This window comes from Gymnoscopelus microlampas (assembly GCF_963454915.1).
Source record: "Gymnoscopelus microlampas genome assembly, chromosome: 1".
Taxonomy (NCBI): Eukaryota; Metazoa; Chordata; class Actinopteri; order Myctophiformes; family Myctophidae; genus Gymnoscopelus; species Gymnoscopelus microlampas.
Genome location: NC_139962.1, coordinates 6,174,430 through 6,196,212, shown reverse-complemented (window position 1 = coordinate 6,196,212; position 21,783 = coordinate 6,174,430). Strand labels below are relative to the sequence as shown.

General features: G+C 41.0%; 1 protein-coding gene across 1 annotated transcript; it reads left to right on the top strand.

Moving 5' to 3' along the window:
- Nucleotides 1-635: 635 nt before the first annotated feature.
- Nucleotides 636-20,339, top strand: LOC311051166 (myosin heavy chain, fast skeletal muscle-like). The gene is made up of 41 exons (XM_084065585.1): nucleotides 636-654; nucleotides 1,812-1,848; nucleotides 1,951-2,169; nucleotides 2,263-2,406; nucleotides 2,946-3,102; nucleotides 3,194-3,221; nucleotides 3,311-3,431; nucleotides 3,552-3,644; nucleotides 3,732-3,795; nucleotides 3,931-4,029; nucleotides 4,121-4,224; nucleotides 4,850-4,988; nucleotides 5,081-5,199; nucleotides 6,158-6,307; nucleotides 6,740-6,910; nucleotides 7,551-7,863; nucleotides 10,780-10,832; nucleotides 10,975-11,062; nucleotides 11,472-11,589; nucleotides 11,672-11,795; nucleotides 11,896-12,032; nucleotides 12,129-12,384; nucleotides 12,846-13,088; nucleotides 13,294-13,470; nucleotides 13,561-13,706; nucleotides 13,848-13,938; nucleotides 14,286-14,675; nucleotides 14,942-15,068; nucleotides 15,226-15,344; nucleotides 15,439-15,635; nucleotides 15,767-15,950; nucleotides 16,044-16,209; nucleotides 16,534-16,658; nucleotides 16,765-17,073; nucleotides 17,210-17,413; nucleotides 17,500-17,625; nucleotides 17,776-17,946; nucleotides 18,102-18,206; nucleotides 18,294-18,389; nucleotides 19,962-20,090; nucleotides 20,203-20,339. The coding sequence occupies exons 3-41, from the start codon at nucleotides 1,963-1,965 to the stop codon at nucleotides 20,221-20,223; spliced, it is 5,811 nt and encodes a 1,936-aa protein (XP_083921711.1). The 5' UTR covers nucleotides 636-654; nucleotides 1,812-1,848; nucleotides 1,951-1,962; the 3' UTR covers nucleotides 20,224-20,339.
- The last annotated feature ends 1,444 nt before the right edge of the window (nucleotides 20,340-21,783 follow it).

The window sequence follows — 21,783 nt, the reverse complement described above, 5'->3', positions numbered from 1 at the left end:
AGGGGCAGCCCTCATGTTCAATGTAGCCGAGGTAACAATACAGAACACAATACTCATTCATATACAACAATAATTAAAAACACAATGAATCAGAAAGGCAGAAAATACTTAAAACTTACAAACTTACAATATTCAACAAAGGTGTAAGAAACCATTGGTTGCCCTGAACTGACCCAAAGAAGGAAATGAGGACACGAGGGGTGGCAATGCCCAATTGACGCCCCTGCTTGTTCCTCCGCTTCATTGCTTGCGTCAGTTTGGGTCATCAAACATATTCTGAATAGTAAGATCACATTTAGCATTTAAGTCAACTCTCAATGAAGCAGCATCCTGCCAATAAACCTTGATTATTTTTATTACAAGCAACTGGTATGAAGTCAATGTCAGAAATGTCTTACGTGTGGTACCAACTCTGGTGGGCAAGGTTGAAGGTATTGTTCCAATTTCATACCACGGTTATATTAATAGGATTTAGATGTTAATGACTAATAAAATCATGAACAAACAATGCATGTTGACAGATACTGATTAAAATCCTTTTAAAGGCACGTCCCTACTTATAGTTTCTGCGTTGCAAGCAATAAACCCTCAATATAAAAGAGCCGGTTGTGAGATGGTTTGAGCGCAGGACAATTTCAGAGTTTCATTTGGGAGGTGAGTGAGACTTGTTTAGCTGTCATTTATAGTGAACTAAATGAAGATGCTAACTGCCTGACAATTTGTTCAGTTGTCTTTGACAAACAAATAATGTAACCTTAATTCATACAATGACATTAGAATAGATTAGAATATAACAGAACTAAGAAACTAAACACAAATTATATTTGAGGAAATATAATTTAATTTGATGGCATGAATATAGCTAACACGTATGCTAAAATGGATCAAACTGTGGAACTATTGACAAATTGAGCTTTTTTATCTCTTACCAAGTGGTGTAATATTTAACACATAGAATCGGTAGTCTTTTCGTACAGTGTGATCAACCCAACATTGCACAATGTACATATTGTCACGGAGCAGCCCTTGCCCTATAGAGACTTGACAGGGACAATGCACACTCACTCATCAAACTACACGCCTGCTTCTAGATTTATCATCGCTGGCTGGCCAGCTTGGAAGTGACTGTTTGGGGTGTTGTGTGTTTCATATGTGTATACCGGTATACCAGTATGAAACACACAACACGCCCAAACAGCCACTTCCAAGCCAAAATGTAGAAGCAGTTGTGACGTTTGATGAGTGAGTGAGTGTGCATTGTCCTTGTCGAGTCTCTATAGGGCACGGGCTGCCATGTGACACATATACTATGTATATAATATATAGATACAAGGTGTGAGACTTCTATTGTGACTACTAGCAGTTTTAGTATAGATATTAGTTACTGTTACTTTTGCTGCCATATCAGTGTATCTGCTATAGCATATACACACGTTGTTCTAAAGCTACATATTATGTCTCATTGTACATTTATATGCCTCGTGCCTCATTGCGCATTTATATATGTTTCCCTTTATTCTCCCTGCCCTATTGTGCTATGCTGAAGACTTTTCATACTTAATTACATTAAAATTAAAATTGTATTTGTATTCTTAAATTATCTTGGTTTTGATTATATATTGATTTAATTCACTATTACTATTGTCATTGTTGTTTAAGCACAGTACGCTGTAGCGCACTTACTGACAAATAAACCTTCTTCTTCCTCTTCAAAATGGTGAATAAACACACACACACACACACACACACACACACACACACACACACACACACACACACACACACACACACACACACACACACACACACAGGGTTTGCACTTGAAGGTTCCAGCTGTAGAGGGGAAAAGTGAGTGTTTGTCCTACTATATAGTCCTAAAAAGTCCTAAAATTTTCTGTTCAGATCTCAAGTCAGCAAAGGCATCAACGCCATCTTTATTTCCGTCCACAGAAAGCCGCCACCATGAGTACCGACGCGGAGATGGAGCAATATGGCGGGGCCGCCATGTACCTCCGTAAGCCAGAGAGGGAGAGACTCGAGGCTCAAACTGCGCCCTTTGATGCCAAAACTGCAGCATATGTGGCCGATGCTAAGGAGCTGTATCTCAAGTGTAAAGTTATAAGTAGGGACGGTAACAAATGCACCGTGACAGTGCTCGACACCCAGGAGGTACGTAGGTAGAGGTGTATCTAAAATCAAATCGTGGCACAGTGTAATCACAACACATTCTGAAGTGGTTTTGTTCTTGTTTTTATTGTCTAGGAAAAAACAGTAAAAGAGGACGATGTGACCCCCATGAACCCTCCCAAGTATGACAAGATTGAGGACATGGCCATGATGACCCACCTCACTGAAGCCACTGTCCTGTATAACCTCAAAGAGCGTTATGCAGCGTGGATGATCTATGTAAGATGTTATACCTGCTGACTCTGAGAACAGTACAGCATTCTGCTCTGAGCTGTCAATAGCCACGATAAAAGAAAAAAAGTACAGAGTAACATCCTGAAAACAAGATGTAATAATGCTTGGCTGTTCCCTCATGCCACTTGGAACTGGTGGCTGTAATCCCCCAACCAGTAATGGAAGAAGTCCTCACATGTTTTACTTAAGTAAAATGATCAATACTGCAATGAAGAATTACTCTGTTTCCCATATCAAAATGTACAAAGTAACTAGTAACTAAAAGTTTTCAAATCATTGTAGTGGAGTAAAAGGACAATAGTTGCCTCTGCGATGTAGTGGAGTAAGTAAAAGTATTGAAAATTGGAAATACTCCGGTAAAGTAAAAATACCTCACAATTGTACTGAATTGTACTGAAGTACAGTAATTGAGTACTTGCTTTCCATCATTGGCCCTAGCCGAAGTGATCCGTTGTCCCAGATTATGTGTAGTGCTCTCTGCTATGTTGTATGTTATAATGTTCTCTCTCTCTTGTTCCCTTCAGACCTACTCTGGCTTGTTCTGTGCAACTGTGAACCCCTACAAGTGGCTCCCAGTGTACGACCAGCAGGTTGTAAATGCCTACAGAGGCAAGAAGCGTGTGGAGGCTCCACCCCACATCTTCTCTGTCTCTGACAACGCCTATCAGTTCATGCAGATGGGTACGTACTGGTCAAGACAATGTAAACACATATACAGCTATAATGGTTTTGTGCTGTATACATGACTAAAAGTACATTTTACATTTTACAGATAGAGAGAATCAGTCTGTCTTGATCACGTAAGTTTCTCATCTACTAAGCATAAGAAAAGAACAATGTAATCAAATTCACTAACTGTGTTTCTCTGAATGTATGCATTTATAACCAGTGGAGAATCCGGTGCTGGAAAGACTGTGAACACCAAGCGTGTCATCCAGTACTTTGCAACAGCAGCATCTGGTACTGGAGACAAGAAGGAAGCACCAAATATCGGTGCTGGCAAAATCAAGGTATTTGTTTAGGTTTTAAACTTGGACAAATTACAAATTTTGAACATAAAGAATGTATATGCAAAATAGCAATTCAATTTAAAAGAATTCTGACCAAATTCTACATTTGGTGATGTCTAGGGGTCACTGGAGGATCAGATTATTGCAGCCAATCCCTTGCTGGAGGCCTATGGTAATGCCAAGACTGTGAGGAATGACAACTCCTCTCGCTTTGTAAGTGTAAAATAATTATGTAATGAGAAATCCTGCAATCATTTCATGATGTAGAGGGATTTTTACAAATTGTGCTTTATTAAACAGGGTAAATTCATCCGAATCTGGTTCAACAATAGCGGTAAACTGGCCAGTGCTGATATTGAGACATGTAAGTATGACATTCACATATGATAATTAAATTATATGTGCCTTAATTTTTAGAGGAATACATTTTGACTTATGTACATTAATAATAACAATAACAATTATAATAATAATAATGTATAATATATGTATATTATAGATCTGCTGGAGAAGTCCAGAGTGACCTACCAGCTCGCTGCTGAGAGAGGATATCATATCTTCTATCAGATGATGACCGGTCACAAAGCTTACATTATTGGTAAATTGAAAATGGACTAATGATGCAGTGATTACATCAATTAATTAATAAAAACAAATGTTCACCCTTTTTCTTTTTAATCCCTTTTCAGACATGTGTCTGATCACCACCAACCCCTATGACTTCCCATTGTGCAGCATGGGTCAGATCACTGTGGCCAGCATTAATGACAAAGAGGAGCTGGATGCCACTGATGTCAGTAAACATATTTTTATAATAGGATTTTAATATTCAGGGTATTTTCAAAAGTGATGTTTGTTATGGTCATGAAGTGTGGGTCATGACCGAAAGAATAAGATTGCTGATATAAGCAGCCGAAATGAGTTTTCTCAGACGGGTGGCCGTCTCTCTCTCCCTTAGAGAGTGAGAAGTTCGGTCATCCGCAAGAGACTCAGTGTAGAACCTCTGCTCCTTCACTTGGAAAGGAGCCAGCTTAGGTGGTTCGGGCATCTAGTACGGACGCCTCCCGAGCGTCTCCCTAGGGCGGTCTTCACTTCACGTCCCACTGGGAGGAGACCCCCTGGCAGACCAAGGACCAGATGGGGGGAATACATCTCCACACTGGCCTTGGAACACCTCAGGATCCCCCAGGATGAAGTTGCTAATGTTGCTCGGTAAAGGGTAGTCTGGAGCTCTCTGCTGGAACTGTTGCCCCCGCGACCCGATTCCGAATAATCGGTTGAAGATGGATGTATGGATGGATGGATGTTTGTTAAAGTAATGTGTTAATGTCAATCTTTTGAACACAGGATGCTATTGACGTCCTTCTAAAGTGATGTCTGTTAATGTAATGTTTTATTCTCAATCTTTTGATTGACAGGATGCTATTGACATCCTGGGCTTCGACAATGAGCAGAAGCAGTACATCTACAAGTTCACCGGTGCAGTGATGCATCATGGGGTCTTGAAGTTCAAACAGAAACAGCGTGAGGAACAGGCTGAGCCTGATGGGACAGAGGGTGAGCATTATCTTCAGCCAAGGAATAAAAACAATCAATAGTTTATCATAAGTATATTTTAATACATTCTATATTTTTATGACTTATTTCAGAGGCTGACAAGATTGGCTACCTGATGGGTCTGAACTCGGGAGAGATGCTGAAGGCTTACTGCTATCCCAAAGTGAAGGTTGGAAATGAGTATGTCACTAAGGGACAAACTGTGGGACAGGTGAGAAAGTTACTTCATTTTATTGTTCTGAATTCAGACGCACCTTATATTCTCTACACGACTTACCATTAGAATTGTAATATATGTTATTGTTCTGAATTCATTTGCACCTTATATTCTTAACACAACATACCATTAGAACTTTAATGTATTTTTGAGTTGTGTCCTGACTTAATTGACATATTTTGACTGTAGTGCTACCCATAAAAACTACACATTGTGTAGCCATCCTATATTAAAATTCCTTAGTGGTTGGGTGAACGTCACAAACTTTGTTTATCGGCGTGTCTTCTTCTAGCACACCAGCAGTGCAATTGCTTCCACACTATGCACAAATAATAATGCATTCCATGGGAAATCCAATAAACCACATTTCATATTTACTCTACACTTTGTATTTGTATGAAACTACATTATTGCGCAATATGTATTAGTTCTCCTACGCGATATGCGTCACATTTTTCCAGTTACACAGCGCATGCGTGGACACAAATAAGAAGACAGCCGTTGCCACACGCACGCACGCACGCACGCACGCACACACACACACACACACACAGCCCGAACCTCTAGTATAATATATGTACAGTATGATACACTGCCAAATAATTAATGAGGGACCACACTGAGTAGAACCCCTGCTCCTTCACTTGGAAAGGAGTCAGCTTAGGTGGTTTGGTAAAACTATAAGCAATTAAATACACACACATTTTAACATTCAACATTTTAAAGTAATAAAAAAGTCATTATATTAAAAACAAATCACTTCGAAATTCACATAATGTCTCGTTTCAACAGAGTGAGTGACAGTCTTCCAGCCTTTCAAGTTAATCAGTCCGTGCTATACCACAGTGCTATACTCACACTAAATGGGGGTGGAAAATGCATGGATGTATACTTCTTTGGAAGAAATGTAATACAATTCACACCCCTACTAATAACTCTCCTGTTTCCTCAGGTAATGAACTCAGTGGGTGCCTTGGCTAAGTCCATCTATGAGAAGATGTTCTTGTGGATGGTCATCAGGATCAACGAGATGCTGGACACCAAGAACCCGAGAAGCTACTACATTGGTGTGCTGGACATCGCTGGTTTTGAAATCTTTGATGTAAGCATGGACTTGTTTTTTAAGTTGTAGACTAATGACTTTTTGTCACAATTACTTTAAAGGAGTAGTTCACCCAAAAAATGACTTATTTTCTATCAATTACACACCCCATGAAGCATTGAATTCATGGAGATGTTTTTGTTTTTATCGCATTCTTAAACCAATCATTTGATAACCGGCGGTCTCTCTGGTAAGAGACACAAAGAGTCTCCTTTGTGTAAGTAAAGTGTTTTTGTGCAATTACGCCGTTAATTTACGAAAAAAACAAAAACTTAAAATCTGGAGATAAGAGGTTTCTGCCCGACAACAGCGATATATATATATATACTGTAGCAGTTTTTTCAGAAAACTTGTTAGGATTCAGAAGACATTTGTAGAATCGGCCTCATGTCTTGATGGGTTAAAAGATTAGTAATGATATTTCACCTACAGTTCAACACCCTGGAGCAGCTGTGCATCAACTTCACCAATGAGAAACTGCAACAGTTTTTCAATCACACCATGTTTGTACTGGAACAAGAAGAGTACAAGAAAGAGGGCATTCCCTGGGATACCATTGACTTCGGCATGGACCTGGCTGTCTGCATTGAGCTCATTGAGAAGGTATACTATTATTTTGTGATGTTAAACACGTCATGAAATGGCTTTATTGCTAACTTTTACTTTATTACTAACTCGTCTCACAGCAGTGTAGCTGTTTGTTCTGTCATTGTGCATTTGGCAGACAGAGAGAGCGCTGCTGACTGATTCTGACTGAGACACGTTTATGTAGTGCATTGCTTATTTCTCACCTCAAAAGTTTTCAGATACATATTTTGAGGTACTGTTTAAGTTTAAAATGAGTAATGGCCATCATCTTGAGTTGGATAAAGAACGTAGCAGTCCAAGAGTGTTTCCCTAATTGAAATCAGGAGCGAGTGGAGGAACGTGAGATATGGGACTCATGCGGGTGAATTCAATCAATATTCATATATATTCATAAGGGCCTATCTATGTCATTCCGCAGTACGTTCGCGTTTTCAGGAAGCAATTAAAATTGGATTTTCATGGACTTTTGACATAAGAATACAACAAATATATCCCTCAAATTTCTAGCATCTAATGATAGATATGTCCTCATTATGACCGTGGGTATGCTCTAAAAGTGCGAAACACGTATTTTTTATTTCACCACGTAATATTGTTTATGTTAATGCATTATGTTTTTGCTTTTGGTGATTTGTCTTTTGTCTCCTTCACAAAGCCCTTGGGTATCTTCTCCATCCTTGAAGAGGAGTGCATGTTCCCAAAGGCCTCAGACACCACCTTCAAGGCCAAGCTCTATGATCAGCATCTTGGAAAGTGTAAAGCCTTTGAGAAGCCCAAGCCTGTCAAAGGCAAGCCTGAGGCAATGCAGCCCCACTTCGCCCTGGTGCACTACGCCGGTACGGTGGACTACAGCATCGCAGGCTGGCTAGAGAAAAACAAGGATCCCCTCAACGACTCTGTGGTGCAACTGTACCAGAAGTCTTCAGTGAAGCTGCTGTCTGTGTTCTATCCTCCTCCTGAGCCTGAAGGTATGTTTATTAATATAATAATATAATATAATGTGTTCTATCCTCCTCCTGAGCCTGAAGGTATGTTTATTAATATAATCATATAATATAATGTGTTCTCTACTCCTCCTGAGCCTGAAGGTATGTTTATTAATATAATAATATAATATAATGTGTTCTATCCTCCTCCTGAGCCTCAAGGTATGTTTATTAATATAATCATATAATATAATGTGTTTTATCCTCCTCCTGAGCCTGAAGGTATGTTTATTAATATAATAATATAATATACTAGAAACAAATTTCCTACGAAAATTTAAGTGTGCCTGCGTTGGCTGGGGGTTTTGTCGCCGTGGTAATGCGAAACGGTGAAAAAAGTAATGCGGTAAGTGGGCCGGTCGTTCCGCACATTTTGATATATACATTGCCACTAACGAGTGAACCGTGTGGGAGGAGTAGCATTTGGGAAGCCGCGCGCGGCCAAAAAAGGAGTGTTTTCATAGTTTTTTGGCAATTACGTCGCCATGGTAACACAAAATGGCGAGAAAAGTAATGCGGTAAGTGGGGCGGTCGTCCCGCACGTTTTGATGTATGCATTGCCACTAACGAGTAAACCGTGTGGGAGGAGAAGCATTTTGCGCGGTGCGTGCGGCCAAAAGGGGCGGAGTGCGACGTTATGTGCTAATAACGTCGCAATGGTAACGTGTAGCGACAAAAAACTTCCGAGCACACTATTCCCGGCCAATCCGCACGTTTTGATGTATAGTTTGCCGGGTTAGTGTAAACGGTGCGGCAGTTACGGACGGACAAAGTTTCGTATTGGGCGGGTTTCAAGTTTACACAGTTTACTTAAATTTCCTACGTAAATTTAAGTGTGCCTGCGTTGGCTGAGGGGCTTTGTCGCCGTGGTACCGCGAGACGGTGAAAAAAGTAATGCGGTAAGTGGGCCGGTCGTCCCGCACGTTTTGATGTATACATTGGCGGGGCCGTGTCAACCATGTGGGAGGAGCAGCATTTTGATCCCTTCGGGCGGCCAAAAAAGTAAAGAAAAAAAAACAGCAAAATAATGTTTCAAAAATTAAGAAAAAATAAACCGATAGTCAAAAAAGAAAAATCAAAAAATAGAAAAATTGAAGGTAGAAATGAGCATGTAAAACAACATTTGAAAAAAATGTAATAATTTTTAAAAATATATAAACAATTACTTAAATGGGTTTGAGTGCTTGTTTCACCCACTTCTGAAGGTCTGACGCAGAAAGTGCCCATTATACTATTGTTTGCAGTCCCCCATTTAGGGGGGGTAGGCAAAGTTTCGGAGCAGTTCGGGAAATTTTCAGAAACCGGAAGTGAATAAATGGTTTGAGTGCTTGTTTCGCCCACTTCTGAAGGTCTGACGCAAAAAGTGCCAATTATACAATTGTTTGCAGTCCCTCATTTAGGGGGGGTAGGCGAAGTTTGGGAGCATTGTGGGCAATTTTCAGAAACCGGAAGTGAATAAATCCACTTCCGGATGTGACGCTTTAGTTCGCAGATCCCTATTTAGGGGGGGTAGGTGAAGTTTCGGAGCATTTCGGGCACTTTTCAAAACCGGAAGTGAAATATCCACTTCCTGTTGTGACGGATGTGTTGGCAGACCCCAATTTAGGGGGGGTAGGCGAAGTTTCAGATCATTTTGGGCACTTTTGAAACCGGAAGTGAAGAGGTCCAAGTCCGGGTTGGACCATCGAGTTGCATACCCTTCAAAAAGTGTTTTGGTGTAAAAAAAAAAAAATCGAAAAAAAAAAAGTTCGGGAAAAAAAATTAAGAAAAAAAAAAATGTCGAAAAAAAAAAAAATCGAAAAAAAAAAAAATATCGTAAAAAAATAAAGTCCATGACAAAGTTTGGGGGCGGTACCATGCTGCAAACAGAAGTTATGGCCATTTAAAGCCCGGCCAATAGGAAGGCAGAGGGGGCGGAGCTTCAACACACGAAGCTCATTGGTGGTTACAGCTGCCACATGGATTATAGCAGGAGCCCTAGAGTCTCTGGGTGGTTTCCCCCCCTCCCCGTAACCGTTAACATGGGAGTGAATGGGGGAGTGAGGATGATGATGGTTAACATGGGTGTGAATGGAGGATGATGATGAAGAGTAAGTCAAGTCAGAATGAGTCTGAATTTGGGACTGAAAGGGGGCGCGGCTACATGTTTTTGCTAATAACGTGGGCGTGGTAACGCGAAACGACGAAAAAAGTAATGCGGTAAGTGGGACGGTCGTCCCGCACGTTTTGATATATACATTGCGACTAACGAGTAAACCGTGTGGGAGGAGAAGCGTTTTGCGCGGTACGTGCGGCCAAAAGGGGCGGAGTTTAGCTGTTTTTTGCTAATAACGTCGCCATGGTAACGCGTGACGGAAAATCGTTTCCGAGCACACTACTCCGGGCCAAGCCGCACGTTTTGATGTATATATTGCGGCGGTAGTGTAAACCGTGCGGCTGTTACGGACGACCGAATTTTGTGGCTTGATGTATTAATAAATCCGGCGGATCTCAATAAGTGTGCCTCTGCCATTAACATGGCAGGCACACTTAAATATGTTCTATCCTCCTCCTGAGCCTGAATGGTATAACAGTTTAACTGCTGACTGACTCTGTTCTATCCTCCCCCCCAAAAAAATATTGAAAACAATATATCTAATCAAATCAATTACCAAGTTCATAAAAATAATGACATTATTATTTGACAGTAAAATCCTCAACTTGTGATATTAAAGCTGCACTATGTAACTTTCCTCTTCTACCCCGGATTTGAACCCGGTTTCCTGTGCAAGTAATGGATCTTTTATCATTGAGCTAATAGAGCCTACAATATATCTGTTGACTTTAACAAATGAAGAATCATTTGTTAAAGTTAAAATAAACTGTCTGCTCATGATTCTACCAAAGGAGCATCGGCAGGTGGCAAGAAGAAGAAGGGTGGTTCCATGATGACTGTGTCTGCTGCTTTCAGGGTAAGAATAAGAATAAGAATAAGAATGCAAAGTAACTAGTAACTAAAGTTTTCAAATAATTGCAGTGAAGGAAAAAGTACAATATTGTATAATTTTTTTTACTGATAATGAACCTACTTGGCTCTTTATTATGTCTCGACAGGAGAACCTGGGGAAGCTGATGACCAACCTGAGGAGCACTCATCCTCACTTTGTGCGTTGCCTGATTCCTAACGAGTCCAAGACTCCAGGTAGACACCGAATTATTATTATACATATAATTATGTGTATGTATGTATATATGTATGTATACACATATGATTCCTAACAAGTCCAAGACTCCAGGTAAAAACAGATAGTATATATCATTACATGTAGTATTATTATTATACATATAATGATATGTATGTGTATATATATATATATATATATATATATATATATATATATATATATATATATATATATATATATATATATGAATACCAACGAGTCCAAGACTCCAGGTAAACACATAAAATACTAATTTAAATAATGATTGTGAGGAGGTCATTTAATGCAACCTAGGCCAGTGTGTCCTTATTTTGTTCTAATAATAATAATAGTAATGAGAATGAGAATGAGAATGAGAATAATAATAATGAAGCAACATCTTTACAGGACTGATGGAGAACTTCCTGGTCATACATCAGCTGAGGTGTAATGGTGTGCTGGAGGGCATCAGGATCTGTAGGAAGGGCTACCCCAGCAGAATCCCCTATGCTGACTTCAAGCAGAGGTATAATTCCTTTATTACAGGTTTTAGTTCAATAACTATTAACGGGAGGCATGCAAAATGACCATGAACTTTTGCAAAACAGGTACAAAGTACTGAATGCCAGCGCATGTCCCGATGGCCAGTTCATGGACAATAAGAAAGCTTCTGAGAAGCTGCTTGGGTCCATTGATGTACCTCACGATGAGTACAAGTTTGGACACACCAAGGTAAACACACTGCAAACCTTGTTTAACGTTATTGAGAAAGGACCAAAAGTTGGTATTGCACTCGATTATTTACATATATAGTTTGTAATATCCTATGCAGGTGTTCTTCAAAGCTGGTCTGCTGGGTACGCTGGAGGAGATGCGAGATGAGAAGCTGGCTATTCTGGTCGGCATGATTCAGGCTCGCTGCAGAGGTTTCCTCATGAGGATAGAGTTTATTAAGATGATGGAAAGAAGGTATACTTAATTAAAAGGACAACATCATTTAATGTAGATTTAGGTACAATTTCTTACGGTACACTTTTTAAATTACCTGAACTGTTTTCCCAACAGAGATGCCATTCTCTGTATCCAGTTCAACGTGCGTGCATTCTGCAACGTGAAACACTGGCCATGGATGTTGATGTTCTTCAAGATCAAGCCTCTTCTGCAGAGTGCTGAGACTGAGAAGGAGCTGGCCAATATGAAGGAGAACTATGACAAAATGAAAACTGACCTGGCTACTGCTCTGGCCAAGAAAAAAGAACTGGAGGAGAAGATGGTGTCTTTGGTACAGGAGAAGAATAACCTGGCAATGGCAGCCGCATCAGTAAGTCCATTTCTGCAAGGACGTTTTGTAGTTCAAATCGTATTGTAATCTTAGCTTGAATCTTTTCTCTTATCTTAACTCTATGTTCATCCTGAACAAATGCTGATGTAGTGAGTTTGTGCACCGAGCTGGGATCGAACCTCGCTCCCCAACTCGGCAACCAAACGCAGAACCTACTGTGTCGATAGAGCTAAGCTCTATTCTTGTTCCGGGATCACTACAACTACCCCCTTGTTATTTTTTGGAGCGCGTCCTCACGCTTCAGACTTCACGCATAACGCCCCTCACAACGCACTACGTCCCTCATGTCCCTCACGTGAGGACCTCCCGCTCCATATCCTGCTGACTACGCCAGATTGTAATGGAGCTAAACTCGATTGGCAGAGATATGTTGAGGCCGGGTCTTGTCCGGGGTCATTTCACTGACATGTTTCCTTATTTTATTTATTTTTGACCTCAAGGGAGAAGATAGTCTGAACGATGCTGAGGAGAGATGTGAGGGTCTTATTAAAAGTAAGATCCAGTTGGAGGCAAAACTCAAAGAGACAACTGAGAGACTGGAGGACGAGGAGGAGATCAACGCTGAGCTGACTGCCAAGAAGCGGAAGCTGGAGGATGAATGTTCTGAGCTCAAGAAGGACATTGATGACCTGGAGCTGACCTTGGCCAAAGTGGAGAAGGAGAAACACGCCACTGAAAACAAGGTTCATGATTATACACTCTATGACCATACACTCTATGATCATACACTCTATGATCATACAATCTATCATACACTCTATGATTATACACTCTATGATCATACACTCTACGATTATACGCTCTATTCTCTATGAACAAGGTTCTTGGTTATACAGTCTATTAGTTGTCTTATCAATCTATAATATGAGTTCTGTTGTGCTTATTCAGGTGAAGAACCTGACCGAGGAGATGGCCTCTCAGGATGAAGGTCTTGCTAAGCTGACCAAGGAAAAGAAGGCCCTCCAAGAGGCCCATCAGCAGACCCTGGATGACCTGCAGGCAGAGGAAGACAAAGTCAACACTCTGACTAAGGCCAAGACCAAGCTGGAACAGCAAGTTGATGATGTGAGTTCATCAAGTGAATCAAGATGTTTTGAACACATTATGTTTATTGTTGTTACTGAATTATTCATTGTTGTTTTTATTATTGTGCAGTTGGAGGGTTCCCTGGAGCAAGAGAAGAAGCTCCGCATGGACCTGGAGAGAGCCAAGAGAAAGCTTGAGGGAGATCTGAAACTGGCCCAGGAATCCATCATGGACCTGGAGAACGACAAGCAGCAGTCAGACGAGAAGATAAAGAAGTAATGTGGAACACATAATGATAATCATAATGATAATTCATGTGAAGAATTACTAATTGATTTATAATAATAACAATGAAATGTCATGGAGACAAAACACTTGCAGAATGACACTAAAATATGATGTACTGTATTTCACAGGAAGGAGTTTGAAACAAGCCAGCTTCTGAGTAAGATTGAGGATGAACAATCTTTGGGGGCTCAGCTGCAGAAGAAGATCAAAGAGCTCCAGGTATTTAACATTTCTTTCAAATCTAAAGTCGAACCGCCTAAACCCTAGTTGACCAGGGTCCCCCATGGGTCTACTTAAACCCTATGTACTTAGTTGATCAGGGTCCCCCATGGGTTTATACTTGGCCCCCTCCTTTTTCCCCTTTACACCAAATCCCTTCGCCATTGCTGATCCACAAGCTCACGACGTGTCGCATCATAACACGTAGTGAGCTTGTAAGTGTTTGCCTATTATGACATGCCCAAACTAGGGATGCAAGGGTTCATTCAAGTAGTTCAATCTTTTTATAATAATTATGAGTAAATCATGATTTTCACATGTTATTCTAATATCATTAATTTGAAAAGGCTCGTATTGAAGAACTGGAGGAAGAGATCGAGGCTGAACGTGCCGCTCGTGCCAAGGTTGAGAAGCAGAGAGCTGATCTCTCCAGGGAACTTGAGGAGATCAGTGAGAGGCTGGAGGAGGCTGGTGGAGCCACCGCCGCTCAGATCGAGATGAACAAGAAGCGCGAGGCTGAGTTCCAGAAGCTGCGTCGTGACCTCGAAGAGGCCACCCTGCAGCATGAGGCCACCGCCTCTGGCCTCCGTAAGAAACAGGCTGACAGTGTTGCGGAGCTGAGTGAACAGATCGACAACCTCCAGCGTGTCAAGCAGAAACTGGAGAAGGAGAAGAGCGAATACAAGATGGAGATCGATGACCTGTCCAGTAACATGGAGGCTGTCGCTAAGGCAAAGGTAAGAATGGAATGTCTGTGGATAATTCTTCAGATAATACTTGTTCAATGAACTTAAAAGAAAAAAAGGGGGGAAAATACTCTAAATGCAATGATTGATGGCCAGTGATTGATCCCACTTCTGACATCACTTTTTCTTCTAAACAAAGTTCTCAACTGACAATTGAGAGAAATTTGTAGAATATTGAACTAGTGTAAAATGGAACATGACCTAATACATGTAGGTCACACAGTCATTCATTGAATATGTGCAATGTTAATTAACAGGGAAATCTTGAGAAGATGTGCCGCACCCTTGAGGACCAACACAGTGAACTCAAGTCCAAGTGTGATGAGAATGTTCGCCAGATAAATGATATTGGAGCTCAGAGAGCAAGACTGTTGATGGAAAATGGTAAATGCTCTTTGTAAAGTCTACTTGACATGGTTTGTCAATATCACCAAATTCCATATTTAGAGATGATGATTTACAGTTTCCCAGGTCTTTTACGAATATATATTCAACAAAGATGATACAACCTTTTTAAACGGATATTTCCATTTCTAACTAGGTGAGTTTGCTCGTCAAGTTGAGGAGAAAGACGCTCTTATCTCACAGCTCACCAGAGGCAAGCAGGCCTTCACCCAGCAGATTGAGGAGTTGAAGAGACACGTTGAAGAGGAGGTCAAGGTGAGGAGCATTTTCTTTTAACAAAGAGGCCTTGTATTATATTTTTGTGTTATTATATTCAGTTGACATTATTTTGGCAATTTTCTTTTGACAGGCAAAGAATGCCCTTGCCCATGGTGTGCAATCAGCTCGCCATGACTGTGACCTTCTGAGGGAGCAGTTTGAGGAGGAACAGGAGGCCAAGGCTGAACTGCAGCGTGGAATGTCCAAGGCCAACAGTGAGGTGGCTCAGTGGAGGAGCAAGTATGAGACTGATGCTGTCCAACGCACTGAGGAGCTGGAGGAAGCTAAGTAAGTGATTTTTTTTTACACAATCAGGTACCACTCTCTATACAGCGATCAATGCTTTACACTATCAGGTACAACTCTTTATACTAAATATTATTCACAATGATTTGATCTCATTCTAAACTGACCAACAGGAAGAAGCTAGCCCAGCGTCTTCAGGAAGCTGAGGAACAAATTGAGGCTGTGAATTCCAAGTGCAGTTCCCTGGATAAAACTAAACATAGACTCCAGGGTGAAGTGGAAGACCTCATGATTGATGTGGAGAGGGCCAATGGTTTGGCTGCTAACCTTGACAAGAAACAGAGGAACTTCGATAAGGTGCTTTGACATACAGTAGATTATTTTAAAACTTAATGATTTTAGCCTCCATAAAGTGGTGGTAAATCACACGTCATTACAAATGGTGTGCAGGTCCTAGCAGAATGGAAGCAGAAATACGAAGAGGGACAGGCAGAGCTGGAGGGAGCTCAGAAAGAGTCTCGTTCTCTCAGCACTGAGGTGTTTAAGATGAAGAATTCCTACGAGGAGTCTCTGGACCAACTGGAGACCATGAAGCGTGAAAACAAGAACCTGCAACGTAAGACTTTCTCTACATACTTCTTTCAATATCAGTTTCGCTTCAATGTTTTTTGCCAACTTGTTTTGAGCCAAGGCTGGTGTTTGTTAACGGGTCAAAATGGGTCCTCATTTTAATCAGTTTATCTCAAACCTGGGTTCATGTGTGTTTAATATTTAAGTCAATATTCTACAAATTTCTCTCAATTGTCAATTGAGTACTTTGTTTAGAAACGAAACGTTACAATTGTTGTCAGAAGTGGGATCAATCAATATATTTAGAGGCTACACCCAGTTTATTCAAATGCATTTCTAATTTCTGGTTGATGATTTTCAATCAATGCAGAGGAGATCTCAGAACTAACTGAACAGATTGGTGAGACTGGAAAGAATATCCATGAGCTGGAGAAGACCAAGAAACAGGTGGAGACAGAGAAGTTAGAGATCCAGACAGCCCTAGAGGAAGCTGAGGTAAGACTTTTAGGTTGTAGATGAAGAAGGCAATTGTCAAAAATTGGAGTTATACATATTACATTCGTAGGTCCATTCTACCTTTTGATCCTGTGTTACATATTAGGGTACTCTGGAGCATGAGGAGTCCAAGATTCTTCGTGTCCAGCTGGAGCTCAACCAGATCAAGGGTGAGGTGGACAGGAAGCTGGCAGAGAAGGATGAAGAGATGGAGCAGATCAAGAGGAACAGCCAGAGGGTGATTGACTCCATGCAGGGCACTCTGGACTCTGAGGTCAGGAGCAGAAACGATGCCCTGAGGATCAAGAAGAAGATGGAGGGAGACCTGAACGAGATGGAGGTTCAGCTGAGTCATGCCAACCGCCAGGCCGCTGAGTCCCAGAAACAGCTGAGGAATGTCCAGGCACAGCTTAAGGTGCAAAACGTAGATAGTTAGAGACATATTGAACAAAACATAGTAGTTAGAAACATATCCAAACAGTGGAACTGCTCTGATGAATGAGTCACATTCTGTTGTTTTTCCTCATCACTTCAAATGTGATTTATCTTAGGATGCCCAACTGCACCTGGATGAAGCTGTAAGAGGTCAAGAGGATGTGAAGGAACAAGCTGCCATGGTGGAGCGTAGGAACGGCCTCATGATGGCAGAGATTGAGGAGCTGAGAGTGGCTCTGGAACAGACAGAGAGAGGCCGCAAAGTGGCTGAACAAGAACTAGTGGATACTAGTGAACGTGCTGGACTGTTGCATTCCCAGGTCAAGTCAATGAAAAACTCTCAACACCAAATGTTTAACATACAAGTCATGCATACTTACATTGTTCAACTGAATGTTTATTTTAGAACACAAGCCTTTTGAACACCAAGAAGAAACTGGAGTCTGATCTGACCCAGGTCCAAGGTGAAGTGGATGATAGTGTTCAAGAAGCAAGGAATGCTGAGGAGAAGGCCAAGAAGGCCATCACTGATGTAAGTTAGGATGTCCTGTCCTACCCTCATCTATTAGATATCCGTATAGCCATCACTGATGTAAGTTGGGATGTCCTACTCTCATCTGTTAGATATCCTCACGTCATGATTCATATTAACATACAACACAATGCAACAATGATATTCCAGGCTGCTATGATGGCCGAGGAGCTGAAGAAGGAGCAGGACACCAGTTCTCACCTGGAGAGGATGAAGAAGAACCTGGAGGTCACAGTCAAGGACCTGCAGCACCGCCTCGATGAGGCTGAGAACCTGGCAATGAAAGGAGGCAAGAAGCAGCTCCAGAAACTGGAGTCAAGGGTAAGATGTGGTTTAATACCAACACAGGTTATAGTCATAGACAATGAAATAAGATGAATTAACTTCATATTGCATAATTCAATTCTGACGGTGTTATAGTCATAGACAATGAAATAAGAAGAAATAACTTAATTGTGCATAATTCAATTCTGAAGGTGCGTGAACTGGAGGGAGAGACTGAAGCTGAAGTGAGACGTGGAGCGGATGCTGTTAAAGGTGTCCGCAAATACGAGAGGAGAGTGAAGGAGCTGACATACCAGGTACTGTAATACCATGTTCACTTCAGTGACAAAATCAATAGATTGCATGAACATTCAACTAATGTTATAACTTCACTGTCACTTCAGACTGAAGAGGACAAGAAAAATCTTGCCAGGCTTCAGGATCTGGTAGATAAACTGCAGATGAAGGTCAAGGGCTACAAGAGACAGGCTGAGGAAGCGGTAAGAAAAATACAATGTTTTTTTATAATTTTTGTCTGTGTGTGTGCAACCACACTAAGGAATCATATGAATCATGTCTTCTTAATTAGTGTGGTTGCAATATAGATGCCATAATCAACCACACTAAGGAATCATAGGAATCATTTTCTGCCCTACACTATATGCTTCGTTGACTTTGTTTGTTTGTTTGTGTGTTTTTTCTTGTTTTCGTAGTTTTTTTTTCCTTTACTTACATTTCTGTGTGTGAAAAGGATAGGCAAAATAGGCCATTGGCTTCAACCTACACCTTTTTGGTCTAAACCATATGGTACGATACGATGAGTATGATGAATTTTCCTGTTATGACCAAAATAAATTACTACTACTTGTACTACTACTACTGAGGTCCCCCAGGGCTCTATAGGTTCACTCCTTATTTCCCTCTAAACCAAATATCTCCACTGAAAACATCTACAAGCTCATCATGACGCATTGTAAGTTTGTAGATCTGCTTCATTTTTGCAGAATATTCGCCTGTTTTCACAGAAGGTTTGCATATTATAACATACCCAGAATAGGGATGCTAGGGTTCAAGTTCACACTAAGGAATCATAGGAGTCAGTTATGTATAATGCTGGTATGATGTGAATATGACCATCAACAGTGTGTTCTTCACTGTCTATTTAGGTGCTTTCTGTGAGCAGCACAATATAAATAGTCTCCACACAAATCTCAAAGATTGTCGTGGCATGGCAGCCACACCATAGTCCCACGCTGCACTGCCTGCACATGCGGGTTATGTGTTGATGGATGCTATGGCCTGTTAACGTATGGGTGCTGAGTCCACAACGTACGAGCGATGCGCACGCATGCATGCAGTGTGTTTCAGGCATTATGATGAAACTACATTACCCAGCTGCCATTGAGAAATGTCTGCCTGGATGCCGAGCAAGCTGTGCCGTCATGATCACAATGATGGTTGATTGATTTAGAAAGATAGACCATCCCAATTGGAATCACTAGAGGTGAAATGGTACACAAATCCCACAAATGGTCTCCTATTGTAAGAGCTGCTGGTGGCAGATCTCGCGAACATCTTGTGTTTACTGGTGCTAAATTCCGCGAGAGTGTGTTGCTGGGAAGGAGAAAGATTGATTGTCTCCTGATTTGTCTCTCTTAAAAAAGGCATTTTAGGTTGAAAATCTTGGGAAGATTGTGTGGCTTGTGACAATTGGGTCCAATATTTAGTTCAGTAACCATGGGGCTAAAGAATCGTGTTCACGTTTTCTCTTCCATTGGAAATTATAGACTCCAACCTTTTTACGGTCTCCTAAAAAGGCGGCCACCTACTTCACACAGATACTTGAAGTAAACCGGAGATGGCATGTCTGTTTTTATTTTATTTTTGTCTTGGCTGATCATGCTGAATGATGACACTATGCCAGGGCTGGACCCAAGACACTCATGAACATGCAACACTGCATTAGCTGCAACCACACTATACAATTTTCCTGATATTGTCTTCTTTAAACTGTTATCGTAAGATGCTCTTTTCAAATATTGAGGCTTTGAACCATCTCTATCATATTGTAGGAGGAACAAGCCAACACTCACCTGTCCAAGTGCAGAAAGGTTCAGAATGAGCTGGAGGAGGCTGAAGAGCGTGCTGACATTGCTGAATCCCAGGTCAACAAGATGAGAGCTAAAACTCGTGACTCCAAGGTAAATATGTAATGCAATATGAACAAGGCACATTATGTTGGTTATCAGTAACTGAGATTTAACTCAAGATTTGTGTTGAATATATTAGTCTAATATATTCATCTTTTCACAGGGAAAAGATGCTGCTGAATAGTTTCTTCAATCCAAGAATTCACCCTAAAACGTCATAAAATATGATGCATTAGGGCTATATTCAATAAGGCATTATACAATGTCATAAAATATGATGTATAAAGCCTATATTTTCAATAAAGCATTATAAATATACACATTTTGTCACTTGTTTTCATTATCTCTGCCAGGCCAAATAGCTGGGAATTCGGCCAAAATCATCAAGATTGTGCACTTGGTGACAGGTTTTTGATTTATGGCATGGTGTTAGGTATGGGCATAAGGTTTCAAAAACCATCGCAAGCAAGTTGGGCTCGCCCCCTAGTGGTCTGTTTGTAATGATTCCAATATTAGATATTTCAGTATTATGGTTGAAGCCCCAAATAATTGCTAGAAGAGATGGATTCTGCTACTATTGGGTATGCTATCATGTCATATTAGAAAATCAAACTTCTGGGAAGGCATCATTTTCAAGATTGCACATTCCCTCCAAGATGATGCGAAGCCTGCAGACCTAGTTCAGGCAGGAAACTCAAGGCAGCATGCCAACCTGGGGCCTATTTCACGAAAGCAGAATGCCAAATCCAGGTTTAACAACGTCTGCTCCGTACAGCCTGGTTTATTCCGTTCCATGAACGCCAAGCCAGGCTGAGAAGGAGCTACTTTGTCGAGCTAGACTTTGTCAAACCAGACTGTGTCGATCCAGGATGGTAAAGCCAGGCTTCACGTATTCCTGTAAAATACCATGAAAGTCGATAGCAGAATCCTTGACCAAAAAATAAAAATAACTTGACCAATCATTGTCCTGTAAGGTATTGGCTCGTGTTGCTACATGGACATGTTTGTATGTTGCACGCTGACTTCCGGACTTACTAGTAAACAGTCAATGTAAACACACGCTCTCCGTCTCTTATTATATGTGAACTAAAGAGTACAAGGTTTACACAACATGGTGTCAGAAGCTCGGATAACTTAGTAAGAAGACGAACTATACAAAAGGAAAAAAAAGAAATACAAGGACGTCACGGATGCTTTCAATGCACATTGTGTCAGTAAGAGGAACGTCATATTTGAAAGAGCATGTTTCAACAGACGGAACCAAGAACCGGGTGAGAATGTTGAATCCTTTATCACTGCTGTACATACACTTGCTGAACATTGTCAGTTTGGAATCCTAAGAGAAGACTTGATAAGGGACCAAATTGTAGTAGGTATAAGAGATGCCAAGCTATCAGAAAACCTGCAAATGGATGCAGACTTAACTTTGGAAAAGGCAATGACTAAAGTGAAACAGAGTGCAGCAATAAAGAAACAACAGCCCGTCTTAAGAGGCACTGAGCAGCAGGCAGCTGCACATGTGGCCATACAAAAAAATAAATGGCAGAAAGCACAACAATACAAAAATGACACACAGTCTCCTGGATGTGGCAGATGTGGAAATGTTAAAAAACATATGTGGAAGGAATGCCCTGCCCGTGAAGCTGAGTGTAGAGTGTGTCATAAAAAAGGACACTTTGCAAAGACATGCAGAACAGGGAAAGGGGTCCATGATATCACACTGGCGCACACAGAGACTTCTCAA

What these genes read in the sequence shown, in the direction of transcription:
- LOC311051166 (XM_084065585.1), top strand. Translation starts at nt 1,963, where the DNA reads ATGAGTACCGACGCGGAGATGGAGCAATATGGCGGGGCCGCCATGTAC. An exon ending in TCGGTGCTGGCAAAATCAAG is followed by an intron (nt 3,432 to 3,551) that starts GTATTTGTTTAG and finishes GGTGATGTCTAG; the next exon opens with GGGTCACTGGAGGATCAGAT. An exon ending in GCATTGAGCTCATTGAGAAG is followed by an intron (nt 6,911 to 7,550) that starts GTATACTATTAT and finishes TCCTTCACAAAG; the next exon opens with CCCTTGGGTATCTTCTCCAT.